The sequence below is a fragment of the Cavia porcellus genome, unplaced genomic scaffold (genome assembly GCF_034190915.1).
Source record: "Cavia porcellus strain 051 isolate PalLab524CR breed Dunkin Hartley unplaced genomic scaffold, mCavPor4.1 scaffold_9, whole genome shotgun sequence".
NCBI classification, from domain to species: domain Eukaryota; kingdom Metazoa; phylum Chordata; class Mammalia; order Rodentia; family Caviidae; genus Cavia; species Cavia porcellus.
In genome coordinates this window covers 62,267,663-62,292,166 of record NW_026947492.1, presented here as the reverse complement: position 1 = coordinate 62,292,166, position 24,504 = coordinate 62,267,663, and the positions used below count along the sequence as shown (strand labels likewise).

Genomic DNA, 24,504 nt, shown 5'->3' with positions numbered 1-24,504 from the left:
CAAAAATGATTCTCTGTAGCTGTACTGATATTTTCCTTCCTTAGAGGTTGTAAAATGCTTACTCTTACTGTAAAAGGAGATAAGAATAATCTTTTGAGTTAGTTTTGCTGAGAAGCCATCTTCTTGTACTCAGCAAGAAAATCCAATGAGCATCATCAGATTTGTGGCGCTGTCACAAAATAGTAGGCAGTGGGCCCTGGGATCTGGCAAACTTAGGTGTGAGTATTGATTATACCATTTACTTGTTGTGTGATCCTGGGCACACTATTTAATGTCTCAACTTCATTTACATTTACAATGTTGAGAATTACTTCATAGGGATATTATAAGAAACAAATAAGGTAATGCCACAGTATATATCTTAATGTTTCCTCCAAAGCCTCAGGTGCTAAGAGGTGGGGCTTGTGGGAGGTGGCTAGATCATGGGTCAGACTAAATTAGAATGCCCATTGACTGGCTTAGCATACTTCTGGGTACAGATAATGGGAAGGCATTACCTGGCTGGCACCAACCAAGACTTGTAGCTTGAATGGAATAAAAAGGGAAAGGAAAGCTTGCTGTTGGCAGCCTCTGTCTGTCCTGTCATTGATTGTTTCTCTTTTTCCATGCCCCATTGCCATGCTGCCCTGCCTTGGAGCCACTGACAGATGACTGAAACCTCTACCAACTGTGAGCTAAAAATAAACTTTTCCTCCTTTAATTCGTGGGTGTAAGGTATTTTGTTTCAGTGACCAGAAAGTAACTAAGACAGGTAGTACAGTTAAAACTTCTAATGCCTGCTTGGTACATAGGAGACTTAACAAATCATTTTATTATTTTTATGAGGCAGAGAGAATCTAGGTAAAGAATTTGGCTAACATCCAAAACAGCAAAAAGCATCAGCCTATAGAATACTGACTAGGAGAACTTCTGAAATCTTTCTGGACAAAGAAATGATCACAGTGAATATTATTCTAAATATGACACAAGTAGTTATAAAAGACAATGTTAAAAATATAAGGAAAATGGATTTCTGCTTCCAAACAATGTGAAACATTGGGGAATACATTTAAACTTTCTGTCAGAAACAATTAAAAAATTGTTCAAAACATATGAAAGAACAGTTTTGAAGGCACTGGACATCAAATAATAGATAGTGCTCTCTGGTGAGAGGAAACAAATAATTTTCTCAACCCACTGCTGGAAAGTTTCTAGGCTGAAACCCAGACAGAGAGGCCCCCTTAAACTAAAGAGGTGGAACTGGAAATTCAGGAAGGGCAGAGGCTGGAGTTTGGAGTGCAGAGTAGGGGGTGGGGGAGAGAGGGAGAGAGGGAAAGAGAGTGTTTGAGGCCTGCCTGAGCTACACAGTGAGACCTTGGCAGAACTGGTGATCGAACACAGGACTTTGTGTATGTTAGCCAAGTGCCCTACCACTGAGCTACAGTTTTGGGTCTTTTTATTTTTCATTTTAAGTCAGGATCTTGCTAGTCTAGGATGGCCTTGAACTTGGCAATTCTCCTGCCTCAGTTTCCTGATTGTGACTCATTTTTTTCCCCTGATATTCAAAGATTAATTCAGGGGCTGGAGACATAGCTAAGCAGCACAATACCTGATTGGCAAGCTGGAGGTTGTGAGTTTGATTCCCAGTTAAAAAAAAAAAGATTATTTCAGACTGGAATATAGATTTAAATATAAAATCTTAAACACTAAAAGGTCTAGAAAAGAACATGGAAAATATTTATGACCTTGAGTTAGGCAAACACTGCTTAGTTACCACACTGGAATTATGACCCATAAAGAACTGAACTTCATCAAAATAAGAAGTTGTGTTACTTGAAAGATACTGTAAAAAAATAGACAAGTCACTGGCTCGGGCAACTTATGTAAATAATATATCTAATAAAATATTTGTAAGTAGGATATAAAATGATCTCTTAAGATTCAATAAAAGAAAGTAATCTAACAAAAAAAAGGTCAAAGGGCTGGGGGTTTAGCTCAGTGGCATAAGTGCCTGCCTTGCAAGCAGGCGGTCGTGAGTTCAATCCCCGGTACCCATAAAAATGAAAAAGACAAAACAACAACAACAACAACAACAACAACAACAACAACAAAAAAAAAAGGTCAAGAGATCTGAACACTTTACCAAACAAGATACAAGGTTGTATATAAACATGAAAAATGTTCCACATAAATATAAACTATAAAAATATACTACCAAATACACATTAGCATCTCTAAACTTAAAAAGATTAACCACACTAAGTGCTGACAAGTTGTAGGACAACCAGGCATAGTACTGATGGAAATGTAAAATGGTACCACTTTGGGGAAACAATTTGTCAATTCCTTAATATGTTAAATATACATATTCACACATCCGTTATCAGATGAAAGGATAAACAATCTGTGCAATAGTTGTACAATGAAATGCTGCTCAGCAATTAAAAGAACTGGCATATCCAACATGGATGATTCTCAAAACAATTATGCTGAGTGAAAATAAGCCAGATTTAAAAAAGAGTACATATTATATGATTGTTTAGGGGCTGGGGATTTAGCTCAGCGGCATAAGCACCTGCCTTGCAAGCAGGCGGTTGTGAGTTCGATCCCCGGTACCGATAAAAAAAAAAAAAAAGATTGTTTATATAAATTCTAAGAAATGTAACTATAGTGACAGAAAGTAGACAGTGGTTGACTGAGAGGTCAAATCACAAAGGAGAATGAGGAAATCTTTTGGGAGTAATGGATATTCATTCTTACAATTGTGACAATGGTTTTACTAGTATATATGTATGTCAAAATGTATCAGGCTGTGAATCATACATATCTGTGTCTACTGTATTTCAGTTATACCTCAATAAGCTATTAAAATATCTTATTTTAATAGCTTAGGTTTGGAAATTTTAATGTCAACTGGTCACACAGTACTTAAAGACGCTACAAGGGCATTAACTGTGTTGGAAAAAGGACATTTAATGATGATTCAACAGATGCTGAAAAGAATGCATAGTAATTAAATTATGATAAAGGTTAGAGGAATAATAGGAAAACCACAGTCAGGAAAATGCAAATCAGCAGGGGTTCAGACATGGATACATTTTCGTTCAAATGTCATCTTTCCTCACTTACAAGCTGTATGCTCTTGGAAGTATTTAATTCAAGTCTACCTTCTCATTTGCAAATACACTCAGGATTGTTTAATTCAAAAGTTAACTGTGTTCACACAGATAATATATGAATGTACCTTATAGAGCACTTTGGCTTTAATATGCCTTTTATTAATGTACACTTCTTTCTTATTGTGGTAACTTAAACTTAGCTGGTAGATTTGTAGTAAACTGTATAACCTAAAGTTCAGATGAATTGTTTTTAACATGTGCTATGTATAAGAAACAGTATCAAGCACTTTATCTTTTTAGGAAATGACTGAGCATGGTGGTGCATGCTTGTAATCCCAGCACTCTAGAGGCTGAAGTAGGACTGTATCACCAGGAGTTCAAGGCCAGCCTAGGCTACATAATGAGTTTAAGGCTCTGCCTCAAAAAACAAAACAAAAGGAAAAAAAAAAGAAATTAAATTATTATTTTTATTTTAAAGAAATTATAACTAATGAAATATTTTCTAAGCTGTGAATTAAAATTTCATTTCCTAAAACAGTCACTACACAAAATAATCTAACAACAATACTATTTAGAGATTAATATCAACATCATTTTTTTTTGTCTAGCTTTTTTTTTTTGGATACAAAGTCCCACTATGTTGCCCATGCTGGTCCTTAACGCACCATCCTTCTGCCTCAGTTTCTCAAGTATCTGGGATTACAGATGAATGCCATATGACTGGCTCAGTATTATTATTTTTTTGGTTGGTTTTTCATATGTGTATGTATCTTTATTTATTTAACCTCACATTTTTGTAGACCGTGCACAGAACATAAATTTTATATTTTAAAATATGAATAAATATATCATCTACTAGTTACTTTGCTGCACAAGAGCTCAATATTTATTCCTTTTACCTGTAACTATGTATCCTTTGATCAATATCTACCTATGCTTTTCCTCCTAACTATCCTAGCTTGCTTCTTTTTTTCTTTTCTTTCTTTCTTTTTTTCTTCCTCCCTCCCTCCCTTCCTTCCTTCCTTCCTTCCTTCCTTCCTTCCTTCCTTCCTTCCTCCCTACCTTCCTTTTTAATTTTAAGGAAGATAAAACCAAGGAAATAAAATGGAATAAAACCAACCAATTAAAAAAACAAAACAACCCAGTAGGTGACACAGGACCTCAAAACCTTACAAAATGAGCAATAGTTACCACATGCCTCCTGCTGTCTCCAACATAGCTGCAGATACCTTTGGACATAGTAAAAATCAAACAGAACAGAATAGAACAGAAACAACAAAGACAAAACAATGAATGCAATAAAGGCCTTCAAAAGAAGCCAATAGCAAATCCAAAGTAGCTACCATAATAAGTCCAGTCATCCTCCAAACAGCTGCTATTACCATCAGATTTAACACAACCAAACAAAACAAAAGAAACAAAACCCAACCCGAGAATACAATGAAAATGATATAGTTTCCAGGCAGGGATCACCTCCTGATGAGGTCTGGTCTACTCTCTCTGCAGTCCCAATGGTGCTGACTCACAGAGTGAGAGGCTTGTGTGTGGCTGTCCCCACTCCTGCAGCAGCCTGTGCATGGTGGTGGTTTCCAGGTGGGGATCACCTCCATGGGAGGCCTGGTTATCTCCCTCCATAGTCCGCAAATGGTGCTGACTCAAAGTCTCCCCAGCCCCCACCCCAGACAGGGTCTTGCTGTGCAGTTAAGGCTATCCTTGAACTCTATGCAGCCCAAGTTGGCTTTGAACTCATAGCAATCTTCCTGCCTCAGCCTACCCAGTGTTAGGATTACAGGTCTGTACCACCATGGCTAGCCCATCCCAGCTTCTGGGGACCACTAGTCAACCTTTCTCCTGCTTTCTCGATCTCCCTCTTTTTTGGTTTAGTGCTTTTATTTAATTTTTTTCAACTTTCTACTTATGAGATCAACATTTTTAGATACCACATGTGAGCAAGATCCTATGTATTTAGTTTTCTCTTCATGGCTTATTCCATTTGACATATCTTCCAGATTCACCATATTGCCATGAATGACAGAATAGTATTCTTTTTATATATGTATATACACAACACTTTTTTTTGTGGTAGTGGGGATTGAACCAGGACCTCATTATATACACTTTTAAATTCACTCATTTATTGATGGACATTTAAATTGATTCCATATCTTGGCTATTGTGAATATTACTGTGATAAATATGGCAGGCAGATAGTTCTTCAATTTCTGCATTTTGTTTCTTCTGAATATATACACCCATTAGTGGGAAACTAGGTCAGTTTTACATTATGGTTATCCAGAAGGTCAAGAACATAGCTGAAAACACTTTTTTCAGAGGTGAAATTCTGTACATCTTTTCAATATTCCCCATTTGGTCCTATCATTAAGTGAGACTGAAGCAGAAGACAGGACGTAGCTAAAACTAGCTGGGAAAGGAGACATGACAAGATGCTGGGACACATGCAGAGAACAATTCTCAGAGTCCTGCAGGTGAACTCTCAAGAACTTGCGCAGGTTTTTGAGAGGATGAACTGGACGTGATGCCAGCATGGGGTAGAGAGTCGCCATTAAGTGCTTGCTATGGTGGCTTTCACGGTGGCCCACGTTATGCTGTAGATACAGGTATTCTGATTTTTATTTTTTCTTACTTTTACTTGCCCCATTCTCACTCTGCAGAGCCTTTTTTCTTTCTTTCTTTTTTTTTTTTTAACCGTGTTTTTTCCCCTACCTTTAGTAAATGTCATTATTTATGCTTGTCTCATTAAATTCTTTGTTCAGGACAGAAAGAACCTAGAAATCATCTCCAGAAGGAGACTCCAGCACCCTAAAATCCAGTAACAAGACTGATCTCCATCTGTGGACACTAACTCGACAGACATACTCAGCTTGGTAATTCTCAGTACCTAGCAAGGGGTCCCATGCAAAGAGCTAGCTCAAATATGCTTACTGAATTGAATTAAATTGATCATGTTGGGAATCTGAAATGCCAGTTCATTAAAAATGTGGGCTTTTTGAATACAGAGTTTAGTTCAATAAAAACAGTATTACCATTTGGAAATATCATAAATATGAAAGCAACTGGAGATTCATATAGGCATAATCTACTAATTTCAATAGTTCATATTTGTTTCACTATAAAAATCCATTATTTCTTTTCACTGGGACTAGTAAAAGCAAATAAATAAATTTTCATATTTCAAAAACAAAGCCCTCTGGACTACACAGGCAGCTGGGAACTAAACTGTCATCTCAAAGATATTTAATCTTGCCTTTTAACATACTATTTATTCACTATGATCTTCATAATTACTGGAGTCACATTTTATTTCTGCGCAACTCTGCAAATGCTCAGCTTCTTAGGCTGTAAAAACAAAGCAGTCTGTCAGTTTGCCTTTGTGCAACAGTTGGGGGAAGTGGCTGAAGACAGGAAATTTATAAACAGTGTCAGCTATAGTTAGAAAAAAAAGAATAAAAATAAACCAGGCTCAAAGAACTATAGACTTTTGATCCAGTAATCCTACTCCTGTGTTATAGGGAGTTTAAAAAAAAAAGCTACTGTGAAAAATAGAAAAAGGGGCCAGGAGTTTAGCTTAGCGGCACAAGTGCCTACCTGGCAAGGACAAAGCAATGAGTTCAAACTTCAGTACCCTCCTATCAAAAAAAATAAATAAATAAAAATAAAAAGTATTTTTCATTTAACAACATTATCTCCTTAATAATTGTTTGGACTTAGCCTTTGTCTTTTCTTGTATGTACAGTTCTGTATCTCTTGTTGATAGAGCCTCAGTGTCTTTTTTAAAAAATACATTTTGTTATATAGTACTATATTTTTTGCTGACTGTGCTATACAGTATAGTACTGTAGTTTTATGTTCTATTATACATTATGGTACTGCCTGTAAGAGTTATGCAAATAAAAACAAAGTCATCAAAGTGGAGTTTCCTCTGACCAGTCCTTTTCTGAACATTGTAATGTATATAAAATTCCTCATTTAGTGATTAATTCAACTAATGACCTAGTTATAGGACTGGAACTCAATCATTAAACAAGGATTTCCTATTGTATTTTATGTACATTCACTAGCATGCTGTTCAAGCATTCATGAAAAGATAAATGTCTTCAAAATATGTATTATTTCTATAATGTCTTACACCAGAGAAAAATAAGCTACCTGACATTTTTTGGAGATTAAGGCAAAACCAACTTGTTCACCTCAATATCCAAAAATACATGATTTGTCTGTTTTGATGCAGAAGGGAATGATTTGAAGCATGGTCTTAAAAGATTAGTTGATCATATGATACTGGCAGACTAGCTGTTCCAAAGGGCAAGAAAAATTTATCAGTGTACTTTTATTGGCCTCACTTCTAAGAACTACTTGCTCCCAACAGGTGATAATAGAACTGATTCAAGTAAATTCTGAGATATAAACAAACTTTTTAGAAGTGATGTTACCTGTCAACCTTTTTGATATGTAAAAATGTCTCATACTATATGGATGCATATTATTTTCTTGAGTCACATATACACTTCTTTTTTTTTTTTTTTTTTTTTTTTATCGGTACCAGGGATCGAACTCACGACTGCCTGCTTGCAAGGCAGGCACTTATGCCGCTGAGCTAAATCCCCAACCCCTCATATACACTTCTGAACTACAGGAAACTATTGAACTATTAGTTATCACTGTTATTTCTTGGTTCTGTGATTGTTTTGTGTGTTTTTGTCTTATACTCCTGACTAGTAAGCTCCTTTTACTACACACTTTGCATGTCTTTTTATCTTCCAAGGTATTTACTACAGAGATGAACAGAGTAATGGCTCCATTAATGCCAGTTTCACCATCAAATATTTGGCATTTTCAATGATTTTTATAGAGTCAAGCGAATTCATGGTTCTGTGCAATCTTATTGGTGATGTTTTAGTTTCATTTGGGGTGTTGTAATGAACTACTGAAGCTGCTTTACTACTGAGTCAAGCTTGCACATCCAAAAACAGCTTTCAGCAGTATCAACTAAGTGATCATTGTAATTTTGAAGAATTCATGGAAGCTGCTAGATGCCAGGAAAGGGCATGTGAGGAAATACAGGAATAGATGTTTTACTGATTTGTTAAAGATCATATCTGGATTGCAATTGTGATTATTGATAAGTACTTTCTATATCATGAGATACCTTAGATTTTCTGAATAATTTTTATCCCTGTCTTTTCTGACACATGAAGGATCAGCCCTGCTTGACTCCAGGTGATACAATGATTCGCTGGTGTCTGCAGTATTTTAAAGGTTATTAGAGAACCTGTGTCCTGAAGAAAGGCAAAACAGAGCACAAGCTGCATGTGCGCCAGGAAGAGAAAAGCCAGCATCTCCTAAGAATATGCCATGCCAGGTCTTGAGGGACCAACTAAGAAATCAACAATCCAGGCTTCCTGACAAGCAGCACAAGCTACTGGGCATGGGCTGAGAATCAACATCCCCCATACCTCCCCATCCAGTTAGCAACCAGATGGTTCTGAGGACAGCCTGAGTTGATAGCAACTAAGGTCCATGAAGTGACCAAATGTTTGTATTGTTTGATTGATTATGCAGGCCTGGGGCCAGAGGTCTGAGCATCTCTCCAGAGATGATAGTATGCAATATAGCAAATATGGGAGATTTCTTCCTATATTGTCTTTGAATTCCAATACTCTTTTCACCGTTTTGCTTTGTTGTGATTAACTGTTTTTGCTTTATTCAATATTCTGTTTTGATTGGTTCTATTGTGTTTTGTTTTTGGTTTGATTTTGGTTTAACTGATAGAATAGATAACTACTGTGAAGATAACAAGATATACTATGGTAGCTATTATTGTTTTTCTGGTATCCTGCTCTACCAATTTTGCTGCATTGTTTTGACTGGCTTTGTTCTGTCTCACCTTGTTGTATTTTACTATCTTTAAAAGAAAAAAACATTTTCACTGAGGTATTTTGATAAGATGATGTTTAACACAGATATTCTTTGCTCAATGACTCATCTATTTAATAAGTTTTTAGATTTATGACCAAACCATTGTGTTTGGACTTATGATCCTTCTTTTTTGGGGGGGTACAGTTCTGTACATCTTGTTGGTAGAGCCTCAACATCTTTTTTTTTTTTTGGACAGTACACCTTGTTGATATCATGCTGTAATTTTTGATGATTAGGCTGTACGGTATAGTACTGCAGTTTTATGTTCTGTGTGCACATTACAGTATTGCACATGAGAATTATGCAAATAAAAGCAAAGTCACCAAGTTGAGTTTCCTTTATTTCTTTGTTCTGAATATTGTAATGTACATTGCTGTATGCAATTCCTCATTTAGTGATCAATTCATGAAAGGATCTAGTTGCAGGACTGAAATTCAGTCATTACACAAGGAATGTCTATATAGTTATCTTTAGTATTCATTGAAGACTGGTTCCAAGACTCATTACAGATAATCAAATCATGGATGTTCAAAGTCCCTTTTATCAAATGCAGTAATTGTACATTACCTACGCATATCCTTCCATACACTATTTTTAGGTTACTTATATTACCTAAAACAATGTAAACGCTAAATGAATAGTTGTTATACTATATTGTTTAGGGAATATTGATAATAGAAAAATCTGTGTATGTTCAGTACAGATTGTTTTCTTCCAACTCATTTTGATTTGTGGTTGGTTGAATCCATATATATGGATACCAGGAATATGGAAGGCCAACTGCATGTATAAAAGTGTTTGTTCATGTGTTATTTAGAAGAGTGCAAATCTGAAAGCAATCTGAATACTGAATATATAAAAGTGAATTTGCTACGCCTTTCTAATATAATATTATATAGACATTAAAATCTTGATTATGAAGGTCTTTCAGTGACAAGAGTTTAGATTAGAAAAAAAGATTAGAAAAAATATGCAAAATTAACTTTTATGACAAATGCATTAACAAAACAGTAAAATGGAATGAGGAAGGAATAATTTTTTAAATATGCTGTATACCATAAATATACTTGATTTGCACTTGTAAGTTAAAAATAGATAAAAGAGGAAGGAAATATATCACATTGCTATCTGTGATGTTAAAAGGATGAACTATTGTATTTTTTAATTTTATGTGAACTTAATATAATTTAAAAAGCTAGGCTGTAAAGTGGGCATGAGTTTTGAGTAAGGTAGGAAAGTAAGAGAATGGATGAAAGAAAGGGTGATGGGGGATTTAGCTCAGCAGCACAAGCACCTGCCTGGCAGGCATAGGTTGTGAGTTTAATCCTAGGTTCCAAAAAAAAAAAAAAGAAAAAAGAAAAAAAAAGAAAAGAAAAGAAAGAAAGAAAGAAAAGAAAAGATGACTGGGCCATTGGTGATCCAATCATAGGAAACTGTAGGCTTCAGTTATCCATCAACTATGTATTTGTATCAGTACACTGCTCTCTGTAAAACACTGTGGTTATATTCTGGGATTCTTTTCTGTTTACCTTCCCAGTTCTATATTCTTTCTCACAGCATGAGACAGAAGGTACAGAGTTAATATCCATGTATAGCTCCTTATTCTATAAAGGAAATACTTATATTTTAAAAACATTTATCTTGGGCTGGGGATGCAGCTTAGTGGTAGAGTCCTTGCCTAGCATGTACAAGGTCCTGAGTTCAATCCTTCTTATCACCAAAAAAAGACAACAACAATAACAAAAACAAACCCCAATAACAAAACAACAACAAACATTATCTTTCATAGGGCACTCCTCACACTGTTACTGTCTAACAGTAATACCAATCATGTTTTCCAGATGACTAATACTTTTGTTGGCATCTATAATGGAAGAAAAATATTTGGCCACCAGACAGTATTTTTGCTTCATATCCCTCAGCTAGTTCTCAATATGAAGAGACACAATCCTCACTGTTATTTTGCTGTTGTGATTTATAAGGTTAACTATTGGGGCTTCATTAAGCTATTTTGTATCTGAGTATCTCTTTTATTTATATTATTAGAAGATTTTCCTCCAAATATAATCTCTCAGCTGAAAGAGGGAAGATACTGGCTCCATGAGACTGCCTAGGATGGAAGGAAAACAGGATGAGACTGCACAATGCCCTCTTCAAGAGGATATGACAGCTCTACATGGGCCAATGGTTACCCACAGGCTACCAGCCACAACTGCTTCCTTCTTATCTCTGGTTAAAATTCTTTAAGGAGTATCTCATGTGACATTTATTTCCTGGGGCAAACTTCCTTCCTATTTGTTTAGCTAGTACTGAGCTTTCTGATAATATTTCACAGAACTATGAGATTTTTAAGTTGGAGGAGACCTTGGAAGCATTTAACATTATATTCTCTCAGAAACTCAGAGAAACTTTTTCCAATGTGTGCTGATGAGTCAAAAGTAAGCAACTTCAAGTTTATCACATGGTGGTCCAGTCATACACTGTTACGTATCAGTAAGATCTGTAAAGGTCTGTCTGCTCTCTGAGCTTGTAAACTCTTTGAGCAGACAGATTAAGACTTGTGACCAGGAAGTAAGCACAAAGTCAAGTAACATGTGGCCCTTCTGGGGATTAGTCAGAAAAGGTGTTAGCCCAACCACACTCAAGAGTTTGAGTGGTTGCAAACAGTGTTGCTGTAGCAGCCACAAGGAAGTCTTATCCTGGAATTTGTTTTTATGGTATCACAAATGGTACCACAGAGCAACCTGAAGCAGATGGAAATTATGACTTTTAAAAGATGCAATGAGAAAAAATATCCCTTGACATAGAGGAACTTTGTTTTAATGAAAACAGGATAAATCCTTTAACCTCAAAGTCAAGATTGTTATGTATACCCATTAGAAAATAGAATGATATGTAAAAAAATTTGTAAAACTTCCAGGAATGCTTTAAAACTTTGGCTAAGTTCTCTAGCAAAATTGTAAACATAGGCATTATGGATATGGTGAGAACTTAGGAGGTTAGAGCTATCTTTTAACTTGCTGTGATTTTCACCTACCCACTCAAATCTTTGTTGATCTCTTTCTTCAACAAATATTCATCAGGTACCTAATATGCACTGGTACCTTGCTGTACAGAGCTGTGAACAAGGCAGATATGATAATTACATTCTAGAGAGGAAGACAGACAATTAACAGAAGAAAATAAATAAAGAACTGAAGTACAACTGATAATTACCATTAAGGAAGTAAGATAACAAAGAGTGATGGGTGGGGAGGTGGCAGTAGCGGTTACTTTAGTATGACTATTATGCACCGTATACTTTCCTATGTGTTATGTTTTGTTTGGTTTCTAGTTCTTTTGAGACAGCATTATGCTATATAGTTTAGACTGGCCTTAAAGTCACTATGTAGCCCAGGCTGGCCTCAAACTTGTGGCAATCCTCCTGCCTCAGCCTCCTAAGTGCTGAGATTATATGCATATGCTGCCATGCTTGGCTTACTTGCCTATGAAATAGTGTGGAAATTACTAACTTTTCTGGTACTCAGATTTCCAATAAGACAAACTAAAGTTCAACTAGATGACATCACAGTGAAAAAAACCCTTGATGTGAAAGTAAGAAAACTAGAGTTTGTGTCCTGGCCTTGTTTGTCAAACCCCACCTGCACTGTCTTCTTCTGACTAGAATGAAATGACCCTTGGAACCCGAAGGCACCTTGGAGTCAGCTCTTACCGCACTCCAAAACTTTTGTTTCATTTTCAAGACGGCTTCTCATTATGTTGCTCAGACTGCCCACAAATTCTTGGGCTGCACTGATCCTCTGCTCCATCTTCCTAAGTAGCTGGCACTACAGGTATGTAACACTGTGGCGGGTTCACATTTAAGATTTTTTTTTACAACCGTTCAGAAGTTTACATTCATTTTCACTAGGCAAGACCTCTGAGGACTTTAGAAACACTTAAATAAATTTTCTATTTTACCACTGTTAGACAAGAAGCCTGTGTACTTCATGAATGAATGATGAGTTTGGTAGAGGCACTGAGAACCCAATTAGCAATGATGTACCTTCATATCACATTAAAAAATCCCCAGGTGTGAGGTCCTGAGTTACATTCCTGGTACAAAAACAAAAACAAACAAACAAACAAACAAAAAAATCCCACCGCAGTAGCTCAGTGTTAACGTACTTTACTAGCATATGTGGGGCAATGTCCAGCCCACAGAAAAATCCACCTCAACAAACTGGTTTTATTCTTTCTTTTATTTTTCCTACATTGTTTAAGTGACAGGCTGAACAAGAAATCTAACCCAAAATCAAAACATCACCTTTTCAAATTTTGGCCAGGGGCTGAGGATTTAGCTCAGCGGCATAAGCGCCTGCCTTGCAAGCAGGAAGTCGTGAGTTCGATCCCCGGTACCGGTAAAAAGGAAAAAGACAAAAAAAAGAATAAAACTCAAATTTTGGCCAACTGTTGTATAGCCAAGAACAGGGCCCTTTGGTAAAAGCCCACCGTATCCAAGAAAAGAGACCATACCGAGTGCAGAGTGCCATTGCTCGTTGCTGTGGGAGGGCGGGCCCACCGCTCATTCTCCAGTTCTTCCATTACTTGGTTCATGGCACTCTTCAGCCATGTGTCCACAGAAACACCAATCTGCTTTAGCAGGTCAAGCCGGGCTTCTGCTTTCAACTTAATTATCTAAGAAAATAAAAATAAGAGTTAGAAATCAAGGCCATTTCTCCATCACATTAAATTATTCCCCAACTAGCTATCTAACTCAAGACTTGGGCTTTTCTCTTTCTTCTACAATCCATATTTTATAGTGTATTAATGACATTATGTCACTTTCTTGCTTAAAAATTTCCAGACTACATATTAAGTATAGAACTAACTAATTTTTCACCTGGAGTAAAACAGCTTTCACAATTTGACAGGATTCTTTCCTTTCATTTCTTCCCACATGCTTTATGTTTTCATAGCACTATGCTCCATTTTCTAACACTGTGTGCTCTCACACTGTTCACACCAGCCCCACTCTGCACAAGGCCTATTTCTCCCTCACTTTCTGGTCCTAAGGATTGAACACAGAGCCTCTGCACTAAGCTATAGTCCTCAATCCTTTAGAAAACTTTTTTGAAACAGGCATGGTGGCACACATCTGTAAGCCCAGCACTTTGGAGGTTGTGGCAGGAGGACTGCTGCAAATTCAAGGCTAACCTGGCACAGAGCAAGATATTATCTTTCTAAAAAAAAAAAAAATCAAAATTCTCTTTTCATTTTTTAATTTTGAAAAGGGTCTCACTAAATAGCTAAATTGCTTTTGCTGGACTCAAACTTAGGATCTTTCTGTGTCACTTCCCAGAGTTTTGGGATTATAGGATGTGCCACCATGCCTGGCTCTCTTAAATTTAGCAGGTTCCAACTTTTATTCCTTTGTGTATGTTTCATCACCATTCTAGTATGTATTTAGCAATGAAATGCTAAAGAAAGAAAAGGGGAAAGCAACAATGTCTTTTTTGGAAATCATAAATATAAGTCACTTAATTGCTAAGGCAAGGAAACAAAGTATATTTTATTTTCTCAACACTGAGTAATTTAGTTTTGTAAGATTTATTTTTGCCAGTACTTTATCATACAACCGATGAACATGGAATTTGCAAACTCATACTGCAGTTTCACAATTAAACATTGCTATCTCCTACTAGATACACAGTACTGGGTACATATTTTGGTTTCTGTCCTTGAGGTTTCCAGGTTACAACTTCTATAGCCTTTGTTATTTCCTGATTAGAACAATAGGCCTAATCTTTTATTAAATAATTTAGCCTGTTGTCCTTAGTTTTTGAAGTTCTGAAACAGCTTCAGCACAACAAAGATAAACGACAGTTGTCTGTTATAATATTGGGGTGTTTTAGGCCCCAGAAAGTAAAATTTCTGACTTTTTACCTGCCCTCCTTTCTCTCCAAGACAGGCCACAGAACTAGAATTTCTCATCTTTTAAAGGAGGTCATAAAAATAACTTTGATTTTTCCTTACTGTCTTAGAGCTGATTACAGTGAAATTCTCTGAGCTACCTTATCTCATAGTAGATCATAAGGCCTCATTTCAGAAGGGGCTTGGGGCTGTATCTGGGAGGAAAGAATACTGCGCAAAAAGGCCTATATCTGAATACAGAAGCCCTGTTGGGTGTTCCCACTCAAGCTATTAGTATTAGCTCACACCCTTTTTTGTTCAGTCATTTTTCTATGTTGTTCACACTTCAATAATGTCTATGTAATGTAGACTCCATAAAATTCCAAAACAACAGGTTTTGAGAGATTCTGGACAGCTGAACATGGGGAATTATGGCATGAAGGTTACCAAGAACTCATCCGTGTTCTGGGAGGATAACACACACCAACTCCATGGGGGTGGAAACTCCCGTACCCAGAGCTCCTCCAGACCTTGTACTATGCATTATGTCTTCCTCTGGCGTTTATTTGAATCTTTTTAGATGGGTAAATGTAAGTATTTCTCTGACTTCTCTGAACTGTGGTAGCAAATTAATTGAGTCCAAAGGAGGGTTGTGGGAACCCCAATTTGTAGACAGTTAGAAGTTCTGGAAGATTGGCTTTGTGATTAACATCTGAGCAAGGGAAGTCTCGGGCTGATCGCTCAACTTGCAGAGTCTGATACTATTTCCAGGTACAAAATGTCAGAAATGAATTAAATTAGAGAATACTGATATTCACTGCAGAACTGACTGCTTTCTCGCTGGTGGAGAGAAATGCCTGTATACTTTTGGGATCACAAAAATGATACATGTTGTCAATAAGAATAGGGAGAAGAGAGTTTCATTTGTTTTTCTTGAAATCCTTAGAGGTTTCTTTCTTTCTTTTCTTTTTTTTGAGGCAGGATCTCACTATGTAGCCTAGACTGGTCTCAGACTTAGCATACTCCTGTCTCAGCCTTCCAGGTTCTAGGATTATAGTTGTGTGGCCAGCTGTCCATATTTTAAATGTAGAATTGTTTAAATGTAGAATTTTCTAGTGTTTTGATGATGTCCCAACTGACTAAAAATTTTCAAAGCACAGCTTTCTGTAAACCTTTTTTTTGTACCAGGAATCGAACTCAGGACCTTGTGCTTGTCAGATGGCACTGGTGCAACTAAGCTATATCCCTGGCCCACTTTCTGTAAACTTGATGGCATTTCAGATACTATTTAGCCAAATCATTTTCTGAACCTTAGAGTTTCTAAAATAATCTTTTAGGACATATAATTATAGTGTATTTATACAATAAATTACCTTGAGTTGAATACACTATAGTTCAAATTATTGCTGAGTTTGTGAATTTATTTATTTATTTTTAATTTATTTATGTCTTTTTGAGACAGGGTCTTGCTATGCAGTTCAGGCTGGCCTGGAGCTCACTTTGTAGCCCAGGCTGGTCTTGAACTTGAAGCAGTTCTGCTGCCTCAGCCTCCCAAGTGCTGGGATTACAGGCATGAGCTATCACGCCCAGCAAAGTTTGTGAAATTTTTTGACAGTTTTAAAGTTTAACTTGGGCCTACTTCATTTGCTCCAAGGTCAGGTCTCTTTTGACTACAACTGTAATAACAGTATCTGCCACTCTATCTTTATTATCTTCTATTTTTTTTGAGACAGGATCTTGCTACATTATTTCAGGCTGGCCTTGAACTTGTGGTGACCCTCTTCCTTCAGCTTCCCAAGTACTTGGGTAATAGGCATGCACCATCATGCCCAGCTATCTTGGGTATTAAAAAAAAACACTCCAAATAACTTTTATCAAATGTACTAGAAACTACATGACTACATTTTTCATTTAATTTACAAAATAATCCTATATCATAAATTGTCTTTCACAGAGGAAAAAAATGATTTAACCAAGGCTATATAATTGTGGTAAACTGTTAAACTGATGGTCCCAACCAGTCAATCTTGCCTTCTGGTACTAAAGTAGTTCTCTCCCTCATTAACTTTGATAGGAGCAGAGCCTCACCCATAAAGGCTATTAGGACTTGACTTCTTACAATGTGCCATCAACATGTAGGGTAGCCCATTTTCACTTATTTGGGGATGAAAAACTACATGAGAAAGGGTCCAACCTTCTCAGATTAGCCCAACCAATCCTCTGGCTAAATAAATGTAGTTGTACAAAATTAGTAAAAGATATGCACAGTAAATATTCAGAATCCTGACAGGCAATAAAACACTATCCCTTTTGCCATAAAGTCTGGGATGCTTTTTTAAAAGCAGCAATAGATTACAGATTGAATAACTTAATTTCCAAATACTTGGGTATTTTCCAGTTATCAATTATTAATCTGCAATTTAGTTCTGATTGGTCAGTGAATTTACTCTTTATGACATCAATCCCTATAAACGTACTGAGACTGGTTTTTGATCTAACATATGGTCTTGAGAGTGGGACTGGATGCCACCTCCATGAGCCAGCCTTCAATGCCTGGAGGAGAAGCCACCCATGGCCAAGGGCCCAGAGGGGAGGAGGCTATATCCCAAGGCCCTCCTGCCATAGGGCAAGCATCGGTGAGGCACTGCCCTGCATCTCTCCATCACTCGGGGACTTCGGATCAGAGGAACCCAGATTCCTAGCCCAATCCCCTGAACTGCAGGTCAGGCAGCCAGCGCAGGAAGTGCTTAGGACTCAGCAGCCAGCTGATAAACAGGAACACAGGAAAATGTCAAGAGGAAGGAGCAAGGTGTAATCTCAGACCTCCAGCCCACCCAGAACAAGTCCAGGAGACACTGACACAAAAGACATCACAAGTTACACACCTGAAATTTCTGAAAGGACAGCAAGTGAAGTAAAGAAACAATGTAGGGCTTATATTGTAATTTTGCATGCCTATTATCTCACCCAGAACATGTCCAGGAGACAGACATAGAAGAAATTAGAAGCTACACATCTGAAATTTCTGAAGTTATAGCAACTGAAGTAGAGAAACACCTTAGTGCTTATATTGTTTGATAACTTTGCATGCTTATATCTGGTAGTCTGATCAACTATTTAGAGACTAACAATGTACAGTGTAGTAACTATTGTTAATTTTCTACTTCCTGGTTTTTGAAATTCAGTATCATTCTCATTATTTCGTTTCATTCTCTTTAAAATAAAAAAAAAATAAATGTATTGAAATTGGGAAAAAATACAAAATAAGTCTCCTCTTGATAGCATATATTTAGATCTTATTTTTCTGCCCATTCTGCTAATTTCTAACTTTTGATTGGTTAATTTACATTTAAGGTAATTACTGATGAGAGAGTTAACCTGGGTCATCTTGTTAACTTGTCTTTTATATGTCTAACAGTACTTTTGACCCTCATCTTCAGCATTGCTGTTTTCTTTTGTGTGGATTTTGTTCATGAAATGTATTAATTTTTTTCTCAATTTCTTTTTTGTATATGTATGTATCTTATAGTCATTTTCACTGTGGTTACACAAGGATGACATTAAAAAATCTAATGTAATAACACTACAGGCTACTTTTTAAATAGACATATCAGATGATGGATGTGTATAACAGGCACTTGAAAAAAATCTAAATACCAGTTAGTATTATCATTAATGTTTCATTTGAGCAACTGTTGCCTTATTTCAATTCTTTTTCTTTTCTTTCTTTCTTCTTCTTTTTTTTTGGTCTATGGCAAATTTTATTAAAAAAATAGGAAAACATAAAATCAAGATACTAATTATTATTACATCTATTACATTCCTTCAGCACCAGTATTCTACATAAGAATCAAAAGTGAGAAGAAAGCCACCTGCTGCACCAAAATATTCACATTTCCATAGGTAAATGTCTTTTCCATGTAGAGGATGAAACTGACTGCTGAAATGGTGTGCCACAGTGCATCCTGGTGACAATTTAAGAAGAAGTAAAAATTTCAAAACTGGGAGCTGACCATGGCCAGGTACTCTCTTTTCCCACCAGCAAAATGTAACGTCCTATACCCTAATATGTACTAGAAGAAGACCCTTACCTGAAGTCACTTTAAGGTTCTCACTAAACTGTAAAATTCATCACATCTTTCTCCAGAAACTACAAGAAAGAATCTATCTCTGAGCTTGACAACAAATATTTCATGCATACAGATTAGAGAATCACACCCATAAGTCTATGCATGTCAAAATCAAAACTGTGTAGAAACACCCAAGGAAATTAGGGTCACAACCTGAGAAAGGAAAAAGGCACTCAATGTGTGGCTTCTGCCTCTTCTGACTTCTGTTTATGAGTCTAACACTCCAAACTCTGAAGCATTTCATTCTTCGCACTTTTCACTGTTCTGCTGGTGTTATCTCTAGTTGCAGGCCACCTATAGGGAAGATGGCTGTCCAGTCTGCACCAAGGGAAATTGATTGCTCTTTCTCTGCCAGCTCCAGTTCGGCCTCATTTTGAAGATGTAATCGACCCAGACCGCAGCAAAATTACAGATTAAGACAAGCATTTACAACCCAAATCTTTGAATATGACACTGTGACCATCCATGACTCATTTTATGTCACCTTATAAAGTAGAAAAGACAATACTGATACTATACATGTATTTTCACAAGGACAAGTAGATAAACAGCTCTGAGACTATGAACAGGTCTACAAATACTGACATGTAATCAAACCGGTTTGGGGAACAGTGTCTCAAACATGAACTCTTCTGCTTCCTCAGCCTTAGTAGTTTTCTAAAAGTCAAGGTTATGCATGTGGCCTAGTGCTGTCTATCTAGTGATACTTGTGTTGACTTTGACATTAGACACTGTCTTTCTGTCTCATCCCTGTTACCATAAACACACAAAGTCTTTTCTAGAGTATATACTGAACAACTTAAAAAGGCATTTCCCTTTCAATAATGTATTCTTCTTCCAGGTTTATTCCTTTTCAGGTTCATTCACATCTCATGTGAAACCAACGTAGTGAGTAAGATAAAATGTTTTCAAGAAAACTTTGATTTAGATATTTGCGTGCAAGAGTAGTTGTTCTTGGGCAATGTACATACTTTTTGTCATTTAGCAAAGTGGTGTGTCTTGTGAATTATCCAGACAACTTCTGTCTTTTCTTCTGTTGTTACAAGCCTGTAATGTGGGAGTCATGTGCCTCTCTATTAAAATAAAAGTGTAATGCCCCCTTAAATGATGAACATGACTCCATGTACCCAATGTATACTTCCAACAGTAGACAGTAATTAAATACTCATAGCTTTTTACAAACTCATATACCTAGCAAAAGTTTAATTGACAAACTTTGCAAGGATTTTTACTTGATGCTGAAATGGTTATTCGAATTATAGTGTAACTGGTTCCCAGTGAATATATTGTGTTTCTCTGAATGTTTTACTTGCCATTTTACTCATTTTTCTTTTCATGATGTGATGTCACACAGTAGCTCTGAGGTAAATTGAGACTAACAGTGGGTCATAGTGGCATGAAATTTCATCGTGCTGTGATGGCACCTGATTTGAACCTTGTAATTTTTAGTGTTGGAGTTTTTCCTATTAGCTCCTACTGTACTGACAGACTTAACATGTGGATAAACAGGGAGCATGGTTACCTTGGCTGCTTCCATGTCCCTCAACACACCTCCTGGATATACCAGAGCAAAGCTGATACCTCAAAATACAGGCCACCCTTCATCAAAGTTTTTGGTTGATGAAATTGATAGTTTTTTCAGGCACTGAACTCATATGCTTGTGATCATCACATGTTTGCACTGCACACTTGTGGCTTTCCATTTTCATGGTCACAGTTTGACTGTTAAACCATAATTTGGGATTCTAGTCATTGGAGTCAAAATCTGTAGGTTTACTTAGAAACATAGGAAGGATGATGAAATCCATATGCACTTGTATAGTCAGGCAGTTGCTATATATAGGAGAATGACATTACTCACATAAATACTGTTTAATTTTACTTTTATAACAAAAAATAACAGGTCAGTAATTGGAAAATGAGAGATATTTTACACATGGAAACAGGATGGAGAAATGATGGAAGACGGCAAAGAGAGATGGGAAGGTGAAATAAAAGACTTCAGATAGGCTATATATAAGTACAACATTCTGATAACCAATGTAAAGATACATTACAGACATGCCTTCAAACAAATTTTACTCAGGTTTTCTTGCTTTTGGATTATTACTTTTTTTTCATTTTAAAGAAAATAAAACCAAATGAAACAGTATGAAGTCAATCAAAACAAAACACTGACCACAAGTGCTACAGGATTTCAAAACAGGATAATAGGAAATCAACAATGGTTAACAAAATGCCCCTTGTTCTCTTCAAAATTGCTGCCCACAGGTGCTGGGGATTTAGCTCAGTGGCATAAGTGGCACTGGCAAGTGTGAGGCTATGAATTCAATCCCCAGTACAAAAAAAAGGAACTACTGTACTTACCAACATATATAATAAGATCAAAGAAAACAAGACAGAATAAAACCAATCAAAATAGAATATTAAAAAAACAAGACAATAAAATGGAGCAAAAAAGTGAGAACAGTATTTCAAAAACAAGACATAAGGAAATCCCTCATATTTGTTATATCGCATGTTATTATGCTCCTAACAGATGCTTAAGACTACTAGCCTTAGGCCTATAATGTCAATCAAATAATAGGAAGATTAGGTTGTTTTAATACCTCAGGTTGTTTTAATACAGCCTGTCCTCCAAACCAGCCAGATGCTTGGGGTTTCAAGGAGGTGATTCTGGTGCTGTCTCACAGCAATCCACTGGTTCGCTCAAAGGAAAGGCAAGCTACTTTCTTGTTTTTTCACTGAGGACCAGAATGTCTTCCACAGACTCATGAGATGGGCACATTGGCTTGTTTCCCATCCCAGGACCCATATGGCCTCTACCAGCTTACAGGAAGGGTAAACTAGTTTCCCTTTTCCCCAGTTAGGCCCAGGATGGCTCTGGAGTGTTAATTTTGTCATCAGCATGAGTTGGTGGAGACATATCATAAAACATGCATATCTGTGTCCTCCAGAAAATAATTCATATGTAGGTCATTGATTTCAGTGGAAATCATTGTTATGAGGAAAGTTGTGTCTCGAAAGAGGATTTGGCAGTGGTGAACCAAAAAAATAAAGTGGGAAAGAACAGCTTCTGTATACTTGAATTTTCTTAAACAGGTTTAATATTTGGTGCTGTCATCATTCAAGAACACCTGATTTCAGTGCTCAGTCTTTAAACAGATACTTTTTAGGTTTCTTGTTGGAGTCTTTTCCTAAACCCACAAACTCCCAAACAGGTGCATGGCAAAGGCTCAAAGAAATGAGACACACAACATGATCTCCAGGGATGAAGGAAGAGTGAGATCCTTGGCAGAGCTTATAACTCTGCTAGCCATCTCCTGCTGGCAGGAGTTTTCTGAACAATGGAGGAAACCTGAACAGGATCATGAGAGAAGTACAAGGACTCCCTCAGAACAACAGAAGATGCTACTTAAGGAGAATTATCCCACAGAAAGTATCTAGGTGGCCTTAGCTATGTCGTATGTTGGTCGCTGAGGCATCTCCTCATTTTCAGTTCATTCATTCCTGGGCCACATCACAGTCCTGCATGAGTATTCAGCTTCAATGGCTCCAACATATCCCTCTTTTTTGTTTTGTAGATACACAGAAGGGTGACCACCTGAAGATGGAGAAGCTGTGTTGGGAGAACTCCCAGAAATGCAAAGCCCATCAATTCATAACAGTAGTCAATTACCAGCAGAGCCAGCAATTGTCAGAGGATGTTAGTGATTGGTGCTTCCCCTATAGCCAATATTTTACATTGCACTATACCTCCAGAGGTCAGAGTTTTCTGCAGGAGATTCAAGACCAAGCTAATATGAGAACTGCATTAAATAAAATCAGTTCCTTATTTCCTATCAAGGGCATTTAGGTCTCCTCACAAATTATCTTATAACCACGCATAGCACCTCATGGCTCTTCTGTCAGTGTCAGACACCAGGAAGAGTCACAGCCATTGCTTTAGCAAGCTGCTTTCTATGAAAGCTTGGGAGATTTTTCTGGTGACTGGTGACTCTCCTTACACACACCTTGCATCAAAGATCACTTTCCTCTATGGTCTCATTTTCTTCTTGATTAGAAGAGCAGGGACTCACTGAGTATCTTTGTAAGATGCAAGCAAAAGTTCTTTTACATTCTGAGTCTCCACCAAGCTTGAAGTGCTGGGGCCAAAACATTGGATATGTGTTTAGCCCATCTGTCTCTCTCATTTTCGTCCTTGAAATTTTAGCTGTAGCAGCCATGTTCCTAAAGGTTTCCCCCTTCACATCTCTGTAGAGCTTCTTTTGGGATGGACTCAGCAAAGTCCACTCCTCACTGTTGAAGTTCACAGCCACATCTCAAAGGTCACCACCTCCATTGCGTACCTTGGAGGTCTCCCAGGTTCTTTCTAAGCAGTCCGCAGCGAATAGAAGCCACAAGTCGCAGTCTAGCAAACCTCTAGCTCTCCCTTTTTGGCCCCGGACTCGCAATTGACGCCATGACACCAGAAGAGACCGCCTACCTTCCTTATTTCAATTCTTGAGACAAGTCTAGAAGTTGTAAACAGTCCCACCGCTAGTACAAGTATTTTTCTGGAGATCGTAACAATGTTAACAAAAGTTTGTTTGCTGCTATATATATTTTCATCAGTTTGTGGCACATGAATGTGCTCATTAAATTACTGAATTAAGCAATTAGTGAATCTGCTTCACATTAACTAGCCAAGAATTGATAAGTGTTTACATCCTAGGTTTTTGAAAAATGAACATTTATATTTTCAATTTCTTGTGACTGAAAGTTTCTTTAATCTATTCCAGAGGACCACAAAATGGCTTTTATTTTAATTGGCAGCACCAAATGGAAACATAGTGCAGAAAAGATTTGGTAAAGCAGATTAATCAACAAAAGAAAGTATCATTCATGTTAGAAATTAAAAAGAAAAAAAAAGAAATTAAAAAGCAAACCAGTCTTCTCTCTGTTGTAGAGGTAAATAAACAAAAAACAATTTAAATAATATACAAGCAGAAAAAAAAGGGTATAGATGGACATAATTATTGTCAATTTCTCTGAAGATTCTTGTGATACAGCATATCTAAAAATTTCCTTATGGGGGCTGGGGATTTAGCTCAGCAGCATAAGTGCCTGCCTTACAAGCAGGCAGTTGTGAGTTTGATCCCTCGTACCAATAAAAATGAAAAAGACAAAAAAAAATTTCCTTATGACAGTCCTATAAATACACTTTTATATTTGCCAGCTAATTTTAGTTGGGAAAATTCATTTTTGTATCTAATAGGTGGAAACTACATGACAGATTATTTTAAGATAACAACATTTAAATTTTAATAGATACTCAAAATTGAGATAATGAATTGACAAAAGTTTCAGCATATCCCTTAATTTTTGTAGGAAAACGATCTTTGAAAGTACAGAATTTAAATGTCTTAGAAGAGGTGAAAAATTCTGTTGTGGCAATTGCATTTAAT

At 36.9% G+C, this 24,504-nt stretch overlaps 1 protein-coding gene across 3 annotated transcripts in view; it reads right to left on the bottom strand.

Moving 5' to 3' along the window:
- Fchsd2 (FCH and double SH3 domains 2) overlaps nt 1-24,504 on the bottom strand; it is a 268,069-nt gene that overhangs the window by 18,381 nt on the left and 225,184 nt on the right. For all 3 annotated transcript variants that reach the window (XM_003463457.5, XM_003463456.5, XM_063256542.1), the window contains one exon: nt 13,551-13,712. In XM_003463457.5, coding sequence (XP_003463505.2) covers nt 13,551-13,712 — 162 coding nt within the window. The remainder of the gene's footprint in view (nt 1-13,550; nt 13,713-24,504) is intronic.